This window comes from Phasianus colchicus, chromosome 5 (genome assembly GCF_987193195.1).
Source record: "Phasianus colchicus chromosome 5, bPhaCol1.hap1.1, whole genome shotgun sequence".
Taxonomy (NCBI): Eukaryota; Metazoa; Chordata; class Aves; order Galliformes; family Phasianidae; genus Phasianus; species Phasianus colchicus.
In genome coordinates this window covers 52,815,888-52,826,330 of record NC_143440.1, presented here as the reverse complement: position 1 = coordinate 52,826,330, position 10,443 = coordinate 52,815,888, and the positions used below count along the sequence as shown (strand labels likewise).

At 44.0% G+C, this 10,443-nt stretch overlaps 1 protein-coding gene across 1 annotated transcript; it reads right to left on the bottom strand.

The window, feature by feature from the left end:
• Positions 1-251: 251 nt before the first annotated feature.
• On the bottom strand, positions 252-2,091 carry SIVA1 (SIVA1 apoptosis inducing factor). The gene is made up of 4 exons (XM_031592903.2): positions 1,917-2,091; positions 1,645-1,830; positions 984-1,140; positions 252-490 (listed from the first exon to the last, which is right to left on the bottom strand). Exons 1-4 carry the CDS (start codon positions 2,032-2,034, stop codon positions 433-435), a joined length of 519 nt encoding a protein of 172 aa, XP_031448763.2. The 5' UTR covers positions 2,035-2,091; the 3' UTR covers positions 252-432.
• Between the last annotated feature and the right edge of the window lie 8,352 nt (positions 2,092-10,443).

Below are 10,443 nucleotides of genomic sequence, written 5' to 3'. Positions count from 1 at the left end.
TGGCTGACTACCCTAACTAGTTCACTAAGTGTTTTGTGTTCAGAATAGACTTATACTCACTCACCTGAAAGCACAAGAGGAACACATGATTTCTATTCTGATCCACAAAAAGAGTGTCCTGATATGAGCAACAACAGGAGAGACACTGAATTCTGTGTGACACAAGGAATACCAGGTAAGAGCACAAAGCAGCCCATTCCAGACAAACACGTCATAATCGTGAACAAAGCAAGAGTTGACTCAAAACAATGTAGAAATCCTCAAAATATAAAAGTTTATTTAACTACAATATTAAAAAGTACAATATAAAGATATAAAACATAGAAATCCCATCATTAATTCACAGGCTAAAAGGATTAACTGATCAGCTGTAGGAAGGAGACTTCATGAAATTTACAGACAGCTTAGCTATAAAGGCTATTTCATCAGGTTTCAGACTTGAAATATCGAGCAGCCATTGCAGAGAACTTGCTCACCAACATCACTGTAACTAGGAGGGGAAAGAAGAAGAAAAAAAGAAAGAAAAACAGAAAGTCAGAGTGCATCCACTGTACCTGGAACACAAAAAAGAATGGCATTCTACTCCATTGGAAACAGTAACCACATGACTCCTAGCACAACACTTTATTTACATCACAGAACCCTTAATGACGATATGGAAATTTTAACATCACTCCTTGGGACTGTATTTGCTCATCACTGGCCAGAACACTACACTGCTGTTGAAACGGCAGGAGGAATATTTGCCCCAGAGCATTTAAATGAAAAGCTCAAGTAGGCTTTCATGAAAATTGATTAAACTACTTCACACAGCCATTTCATTTTCCACGTTTCACACAGTTTTGCTGCTCCTAATTCAATATCCAAAGAATTTAAGTCAATTGGATGTATGAGCTAAGATGACTGCTGAGGCTTCATAAACTACAACAGATCGTCGGGGTGCACAGGGTTACAAGAAGCCCAAAAACTCCGAAGGCACTTACTCAGTGATGGAGCACAAGGAGCAGGTAACAGCATTACAGCAGCTGCAGACCCTGCTGCAGCTCTGGCACACGAACCGGTCGCATTGCGCACACGCTTCCTTCACATCGGCAGCTCTTACACAGGAGGAGCAGGCTTTGGAAACTCCCACCGGTGGAACTGCTTAGAAAAGATGCAACTAAGAAACTAGGAAAACAGAGAGAACCAGAGAGCTCTAAGAACGGCAGGAACTCGTCATCTCTGCTTGGTACTACAGCTGAGGGCAGCAGCACAGGGCTCACTGCTCGCAGCAGTCATAGACTCACAGAACGGCTTAGGCTGCAGCGGACCTTACAGATCGCTGAGCTCCACCCCGTGTTGCAGGCCGGCTGCCCCCACCAGCGCGGGCTGCCCAGAGCCCCATTCGGCCCAACCTCCACGGATGGGGCACCCGCAGCTCTCAGGGCAGCAGAGTAAAGCCCTCTGAGTAAAGGATTTCTACCAAACACCAAACCTAAATCTTCCCTCTCGCACTTCAGAGCCCGTCCCCCTCGCGCTATCGCTACCAGACGGCGGAAGCAGCCGGTCTCCCTCCATCTCACTCGCTCTGGGTACCGCTCCTCCCCTCCCGGCTCCAGGCCCGGCTCCCGCCCCGCTCCCAGCTCCCACCCTCGCTCCACTCACCCGTCTCCGCGGCGGCCGCACACCTCAGCAGTTTCCCGTCGGGCCCGATCTGCAGCTGCGCGCTCCGGCGGCGCCCCGCGCTCTCCCCGCCCGGCTCCGGGGAGCGGCTGGCGGCGCGGGGCGCGGCGGGCCAGGCGCCCTCCATGCACGCCTGGGCGCCCCTGAACAGCAGCCGCCGGGTGCGCTCTGCCGGCGGACAGGAGAGGCGGGTTACGGGCGGCCGCGACCCCTCGCCCGCCCTTCCCTGTCCTTTCCTCCCCTCCCCGTCTCACCGAAGATCTCCCGGCGGTACTCCTCGCCCCGCACCCCGCGGCTCAGCTCCCTCAGCCCCACGCGGGTCTTCAGCTGCAGCGGGGCCGCTTCCCCGAAGGGACACGAGCGCTTCGGCATCGCCTCCGCCAGCGGCGCCGGGCCCCGGCTGCGACGGCGCAGCGGCCGCGTCACCGCCGCGCGCGCCAATGGAGGAGCGGGGCGGGAAGCGCTGAGGGGCGGCGTCGCTCCGCGCTGAGCGTTGAAGCGGAGCTTAGTTTCACTGAAATCACCAGGTTTCCTCAGGCTTTCTGCTTTCGGTGTGCGATGTTGAAGTACCACAGTTAATTTCCTATTTATGCATAAGCCCGCTATAGCCGTCTACTTATCGCGCTATACGTCGCATTCAGTTCCACGTATTCAACCCTCCACCTGTACACACACAAGGTTTCTGGACCAAAGCACAACCGGAGGGATTCCTCCCTCAATGAACACCAAAGCCATGCTCCATTGCAACTGAACTGCTGCTAGACTGCACGTCTGCTCACACCGATTTCATACAGACTAACATGGGTTGTTTTCCACAGAGCTGATCAGCCCAATCTTGTGGAAAGCTGCAAGCTGTAGTTGTAACACACAGCAATTCAACGAAATGCCCTCTGTGCTGCAAGGTCTGGCTGCTGCCACACGCAGATGCAAAGATTGCTACTTTGTTGTTTTTTTTTTTTTCTGCATGTGCTTGTAAGCGTCAAGATGTCCAACTGCACATAGCAAACCTGTGGTCTTTTCTTTATTCCTCAGGAATTTTCTTTGTGAATATTCCTTAAGTATACATGCGATGTCCCTGAAGCTGTCTGAGGAACATCTCATCTGTAAGCTGAGGAACATGAGTCAGTGGAAATGTAAAAAGGGTCGTGCGGTGCCCCATCAGCACAGAGAGCACTGGATCACATGTGTTCATGTCAACAGATGGAGCTCAACCGTCTGAGAGCTGGATGAGAAAGAAAGGAAAAAAACACTGCTCTGCTTGGAATGCTCTGAAACTCTAATGGGAAACACTAATGGGAAAGAGATCTGAAAGTGAGCAGCATGTGCAGTGATGGTGCTGCTGCAGCTGTCACCTAATGGTACATTTACACTTTCTCTGAGGGCTGTTACATTTGCAACCTGCCATCACCACCCCATCTCAGGGCAAACACAGAAAGCTGTTGCTGCTGAGTCGGCTGTGGGTGTTGACAGATCTTTAATTGCTCTGTGAGCCTCAACCGTAATAACATCTGTTACTGATCAGATATTTCCTATTTGTAAGCTATCAAGGCAAAACAATTTGTTATTTTCAGTATCAACGTCTCATAGCATCTTATAGGGAGAAAAGTGTTTCACCTGCTGATCCACTGACACGCTACCCAACAGTATGGTTCCCAGTACTTCATTAATTTCATAGCAGTTAGCCTTGAGGAAGACCCACTGGTGATTTGGAAGCAGAAAAAAAAGCTGAGATCTGATCTGGCAAAGATTGTTGGCACTGAGCGTTAATGAAAATTAATGCTGACAATCTCCCAGGTTAGTTAAACACTTCGCATGTTGCTACACAGCTTTGGAATATGAAAAATCAGCCCAAAAGAATCCTAAACCATTAATGGTAAATGAGAAATATGATAATTTTGGTTTCACCTTGAAAACATGTTTGCAAGAGAAAGCAGAGGATATAAATGACAGTATTTCTCTTACTTTGCTTCTGTTGTATTTGTGCGAATATTACAGACAAATTGCCTGGCTGATCGCTTTCTCTCTTACACAACAAAGAAAATTGCATCTCAATTTCTTCAATGCTTTCCATTTCCAGTAAGCAAATTTAAAGAACAAAATAGACTAGGCTATGCTCACCAAGTCTGTCTCTTCTAATATTCCATTTCTACCAGTACTTTGAGAAAGTCAGGACATGCACAGAAGGCTTCTGGCCATAGCTCACCTTCACGGCTTCTTGCAGTTTAGAATCTAGAAATTTTCTGAACCAAAATTCCCATTTGGATCTTAATGGTTATCAGTGGGCCCAGTTATTTTTCCCCCATGTGTGTTACTGCATCCTTACTGACACTGCCAATTTATTGTTTGCTAGGTACAGAGAATGCCTCAAAAATACGCAGCTGGAGCTCTTCCAAGTTTGGCTTTTAGATTTGACTTTAAACAATAATGCAGCAAACACCGATGCCTCACTGCTCATCCCCCTTTCTCAGGTTATCTACAAATACATGAAAGTGCACAGACATCTTGCCTGAGGTCAGGCCTCAAAGCCACCATCACCTCTTTGTAAAGAGGTAGCACTGCGTTCCTTTCCTTTCAGATCCATTTAAGTCAGTACCTCACATCTGCACCTGAACTACAACAGACTTTGCCTACAAAATGATTGAGATTTTCAATACTCCAGTAAGCTTTGAGAGATTTTTGTTTCTGATCCATCAGTAATACAATGAAGGTAAATGTTTGACTGTCTGCCAGTGCTTTCAACTATTCCAAAATACAATTTTTGGTAGTTAGGAACAATCAGGTTGACTGGAATACAAATCAGTGTGAATTACAGACATTGTAAATAAGGATTATATGTTTTCTTAAACAGAAAAGAACTTCGGTGCTTGGAGAATAATAAATTGAGGAAAAATTCACCTTTTGTTTTAGGTCAAAATATTTATAATAGCTGATCTGAATTTCTGAACTTAAATATTCATCAACCTTCAGTCTTCCTGTCTATGCTTGGTTTTGCAAGCAACCTTACAGTAACAAGTTAAACATTCCATTTTAGGAATAGGTGGCAGAAAAATAGCAATCCAGAAAATGACACTAGCTTTTGAGTCGTTCTACATGCCTGCTAGTAGGTACCTATATGCATTACACCAGAAGGCCTTGAGAATATCTTATGCTTCTTGTCCACTCCATTCATACCAAAGGGCTCTTCCCCATGTAACTGTAATTAAAAGATTACATTTAAAGAGAAATTAGAACTTTATACCTAGAGGTGGGAATCTGCCTTCCACACTATTCTATATCAGGAGTTTTCTCTTAATTTGTACTGATCTATGGAGTAGATTATGGCCAATTCTCTCATTCTGCTCTGATGTTTCATGATAAAATAGTGACAGGAATATTTTGGAGAGTCTTTTAGGTAGGTAAAACACTACAGCAGCGGTAGGTGACTTTATGGCAGCAGGCAGCCTGTTTCAGTGGGTGAAGTATCCGGCTGTACACACATCCTCTGCTCGGGGCTGAAGTACAGCACTGCACCCCATGCCCTCAGTCCCACGGTGCTCTTCCTTCCATGATCTGCAGTATGGGTTCAAAGATAAAAAGCCTTCTTGGACAAACCTGCTTTTATCAGAATGGCTCAGGGTTGCTTCCTTTCTTCTGTGCCCTTTGATTCTCTTATTATATTGCAGCACGCCAGCCTTAGCAGACAACGTGTTTACAACTCCTATCAAAGAGCTACATATTACCTGCTAGCGAGTGCCAGCACACAGCTGCATGCCATTTTACTATAACTAGTTAGTGACACAGCTTGTGGCCGAATCTTGATGAGTTGTTTCACTCCTGTTTGATAAGCCAGGATTAAGGCTGAAGCATGCTGCTGCTAAGCCAAGGTTTTGCCACCCTGGCACAGCAGCCAGTGCCTTCACTTAAGTTAGCATGGTGTGGCTCTTCTATGGCATGCTCGTAAGAGGCACAACAGTTCTGCTCTGTAGATCAAAATTCTCAAAGGTCCCACTTACACTAGAGGGCACTCTCAAGACTGTAAACAGCTAATGCTGTTGGAAAGATGTGAATTTCCCACTGACAGCAATGTACGAGGGGGTTGCTTTCCAGTGTCCCTGCTCCTGGCCTTTTCAGTTGCGTCTTCCTTCCTGCTGTATGCTGTTTACTTTTATTTCTCTTTTGCCCAGTTTATTTCAATCTGTCAAGGAAAAAGACAACCCAAAGAACAATACAGCTGGATATGAAACAGAACCTACTCACATACTAAATGAGGTATCTACTAGCAATGTATGTCTATGTGTTTTGTGCAGATTTAACATTGTGGCATACAACCATTCCTTGTGCTAGGTTGAATGAAGGTCTGGATGTGAAAAAAGCCCCATGTTCACACCTACCAGAAACAGGGTGTTCTGGTTTCTTCCACTATAGGTGACAACATAGTTCATTTAATTCCAAGTGATTGTCAAAGAATTCTGTGTCCAGAAAGTGCTATTCCACTACTCAGTGTGGATTTGTGTGGGAGAGGCTATAGGTATCTCTGCCCTTTTGCTAATTTCACACAGTGCAAAGCATCATCTTCCTCACACAGCATGGGGAGCTCCAGGAAAACCCTTCTGCCTCCACACTGCGACTACATCCAGTCTGCACCCAGTCTTGTTATTTTGCTGTGGAATGAATTCTTGCTACAGGACAGCTCCCTAAAACAGTCATCTGGAATAACTCAAGGTTCATCTATTCAGCTCCAAAGGACAGTGCCAGCACGCATTGGCAAAGAAGCTGCTTCTCTGCACTCACTGGGTATTACAGATGCTTCCACAGCAGCAGCTCACAGAATGTATTTATTTTAAATATGTGTGTCTTGTCAGTCCTGGATTGAGAAGATCTCTGTCTGGAAAACAGAAACTGTACAGAGCAAAGTGAATGTTCAAGCAGTGCCAGAAAACATGCCACAGCCACAGCAGCCATCACTAGGGCTAACGTGGAAACTTTCTTAGTGCAGCCTTTTAGGTTGAAATCTGTTTACATTTGGGAAGCCTTCAGGGCACTCATTCTATCTCTGCGCTCTCTGCTGAGCAGCCTGCACGAGTGGTGCGATATAAGCTATAAAAGTAATGTTCAGTACTAGGCCTACCACCCAGGGTGCCAATTAATAGCCTTTGCAAGCTGTTGGCATGTTTCCTCAGGATGGAAATCATCAGCAAGTTTTATGTAGGGCTCAGACTACCATCAGTACCAGCGCTGTCTTTTAATCAGGTAGTCTAATGTAAATCAATCTCTAACAGACAGAAAGTCTTCTCCTATTTGTAATACCTTAGCTAGCATCTTCTATTTCTTCCCTGTGACTGTGTAAAATTTATATTAAAAAGTATTATATTCTATATATTGTTGTTCAGTATGTTCCTGCCATTTATATGCATGGAATTTTCAGAGATGTTGACGTGACAGACAACAGTGCATTCTTCTGCTGCATCTTTCCCATCTTCGAGATGTGGAAAATCTCCAGAGTGACAGCAAAGATATTCAGTACTGTCTCTGTTTCAAATCCTGTTTCTTTATCACTGCCTACACTCAACAAGCTACCATATTAAATACATGACCACCAAAACTTATGCAAAGGCAAAACTGAAAGGTTGACATTGAAAAACTGACAGACAATGGAAGAGTAGCCTGCAAAATTCACTGCCCCCCAGCTGCTTGTCCCAGATCCTGGTAGCTCTTTCAGCCAAGTTCAGCACCCAGCACTGTTATGCAGGACTTTGCTTTGTTTTACTCCCACTTAAATTCTTCTGCCGAATTGGAGATGCTTTTTTATCCAGCTACTCAGTAGAGATCACTGAAGGTAAATTCTCGTTTGCATAAGCTTACAATCAGTAGACCAAATTCTAACCTAAATCACGGTTTTGATCTCCTTTTTAGCTTTTCTAGTAACCTTCTTTAGAAGTGATAAAGAGAATCTTACCACTGTTTGAGAATTTCAAGGCATACCTTTTGTAAACTTCTCCAATCCATGTCTTCAAACTATATTTCATCCGACACAGACTTGACTACAGCTCTGTCAGTGTATGTATAAACAGCATTCCAGAATTCTGAAAGAATGGGTGCATGCAATTGCAAGGCAGGAATAAATGTTTCTAATAAATCTTTCAAGCTTATGTGAGAACACAAGATAAAATACTACTAAAGGAGGCAGTGAAAAAATTGTGCTGGCAATCTGAGGGTTGATAGTCTGGATTCTGTATTCTGCATATGGCTTTCCTGGCTGGAATAAGTCAAGCAGAAGAAAGCTGGAGTACAAAATGCAAATTTCAGAATTTGACCAGCACTGCCAAATTTTAATGCTGCAGTACACTAATTAAGCAGTAAAGTTATAACCATAGTACTGATGTACGTGTCACTGTGCACTGGGACCATTGCTACTCTCATCTGTAACAAGGCTGATTCTTAAAATAAGCATGGCACATCATCCTGCTTGATTCTTCTTTTCTTCTTCACCCATTTACCTAGGACACAAAACATGCCATTCCAATAGACACCAGTGGAAAAGAGTGGATATTCAGCATGAATGAGCAATTCATCAGCACGAGCAATTGGAAATAATGTCCTTCTGGTATATGCCAGTATGCTGTTTGCTTTACTCAAAATGTGAATGTATTGTTGGTTCATATTCAGCCTGGTATCTGTGTAAACCGCAAGTACTATTTGGTGAAGCTGCTTCTCAACCAGCTGCTTCCTAGACTGTTCTCTCATTTCTCCCAATTCAAAATGTTTTCACTTGTCAAAGGACAGGTTTCCATGCATGACAGAGCACTGTACCACTTCATGAATCTCAGCGGAAACATCACTCTAAATACAGCAGGTCTGTGACTGGGACTTTCCTCTTCGGAAGCAAAGAACAGCATTAAATATATTTTTATACGACATAAATGGTAATACTCTGTATTTATCAAGTTTATGACTTTGTTAGGCACCCCAAAGGCTCACTTCAGCACCCCTGCATGTGAGAATCTTTATTTAGAGGCCATCTGGGCTTCCATAAACCTCACTGGCAAATGTCATTTCCACATACTTGAAGAATTAGGTTCAGTTAGCTTGAAAGTTTCATCCAACAAAGGAGAAGATGAAGATGCATAGTGGCACCTTTGCTGTGAAGGCACATACAGGTGGCTGTTCTGCACTTCAAAAGAAACAATTTCAATCACTAGTACTTCTGCCCTGGGTATTCTAAGGGTTTCAGCAGCCACCAAAAACTACCTGACTACTCTGTCACTTATCAAGCACTGGAAAGGTATCTCCAAAACCTAACACTGTTGTGTTAGAAGCACTATTTGGAGGCCTGCAATGCAAACTCAGCGTACTTATTCAACTTCTAAAAGGCAGTGCCTGCCAAATTAAGAGTACAGTATCTCAACACTTCAAAAACATTCAAACACACGAGTGCTTTTTCCTGAAAAAGACATCTCTTTGCCAAAGACATTTGTGCAGACAGTGTTAAAGTGCATACTACTTCCAACCACTGCAAAGTGCAGCTGCTGGCCAAAACCTGATGCATTAAAGGAGGTTATAAACAGTACGTGTTTACAGAATGTCTGCTTTTTTTTCTTTCCCCATCTTCTGGACAGTCTCACAGTGCTGATGAGCCAAAATTTAATGCAAACACTACTGCAAAAATGAAGAGATATTAACAATGCACAAAGGTGCTTCAACAACTAATTTCTTCCGAGTATATAGATTAAATGGCAAAGTCTTGAAACTGCTCTGCAGGTTTTACTTCAGTACCTATGACTGATATCCACATGGACGATATTTCACTTTGGACAAATAAGAAACAGTTCACACCCACACAAGAGTAAAAGTAGCAGAAAGGAATTTCAGCCAGTTGTTCCTTACCAACGCTTCTTTTTCACACACCTGTTGTTTGGAAAAGAGAGAACAAAGTTCTCACCTCCATGCATCTGGTGTAGAACAGTGATGGCCATGCAGGCTCCACGTCTCAGGAATCCTCTTCTGGACTGGTGACATTCACTAACAAACTCATCCAAATTTAGCAGCCAACAATCCACAAGGTACTCACTTAATTCAGTGCCTGTATCACAAATAGGGATCTCTTCTATAGATAACATGTTTGAAGCTGTATTTTCCTTCTTGCCTGAGGCCTGAGGGTTATGTCAGCTCATCATTTTTGCCAACATCTAGAACTTGGAATCGGCCCTCTGATGGAAATGAAACTTGTTACTGTACAGGAAGGTGAGCTACTTCCATGAGCTATAAAGGAGAGGGCTTGACCCCATATAAACAACTAGAAGTGAGTAGGAATAAGGAAGTAGTCTATTAATTGCAGCACTAGAAAGGCAAGATGTCAATCTTGCCTTTGTTCCCATTTTTACCATCCTGCCTACCTTATTTCCTCCCTCTTGGCCTAAAGCTGACATAGAACAGATGGACCAGCAACAAAATAGAGTGTTTTCCCAGTGGGTAATTTCAGCAGAGATACTTACTTGGTTGGTGCTGTTTTTTTCCCCTTTGCCTTGAGCAACATTAGTGTCACACGGTGCTCAATCAAACTGCTTCAGACACTTCAGCTACCAATGAAAGATCATTCTACATGAGTTTATATATAACTGATGCAAAAGAAATGAAGAAACTTAGTCAATAGGCAGTACAGTTCTCATACAACTCCTTGATACTGCTGTAAACTGTGTAATAACATGCTCTTGCTTACTGGTCAGGCCGCTTGCCTGCTGTTCTTTTCTAAAATGGATGAGAGAAAGAGGACTTGTCTGAAGCTCTTCCATGTTGTGAAGGCGA

What these genes read in the sequence shown, in the direction of transcription:
- SIVA1 (XM_031592903.2), bottom strand. Translation starts at nt 2,034, where the DNA reads ATGCCGAAGCGCTCGTGTCCCTTCGGGGAAGCGGCCCCGCTGCAGCTG. An exon ending in GTACCGCCGGGAGATCTTCG is followed by an intron (nt 1,831 to 1,916) that starts GTGAGACGGGGA and finishes GTCCGCCGGCAG; the next exon opens with AGCGCACCCGGCGGCTGCTG. An exon ending in TGCGGCCGCCGCGGAGACGG is followed by an intron (nt 1,141 to 1,644) that starts GTGAGTGGAGCG and finishes TTTTCTAAGCAG; the next exon opens with TTCCACCGGTGGGAGTTTCC.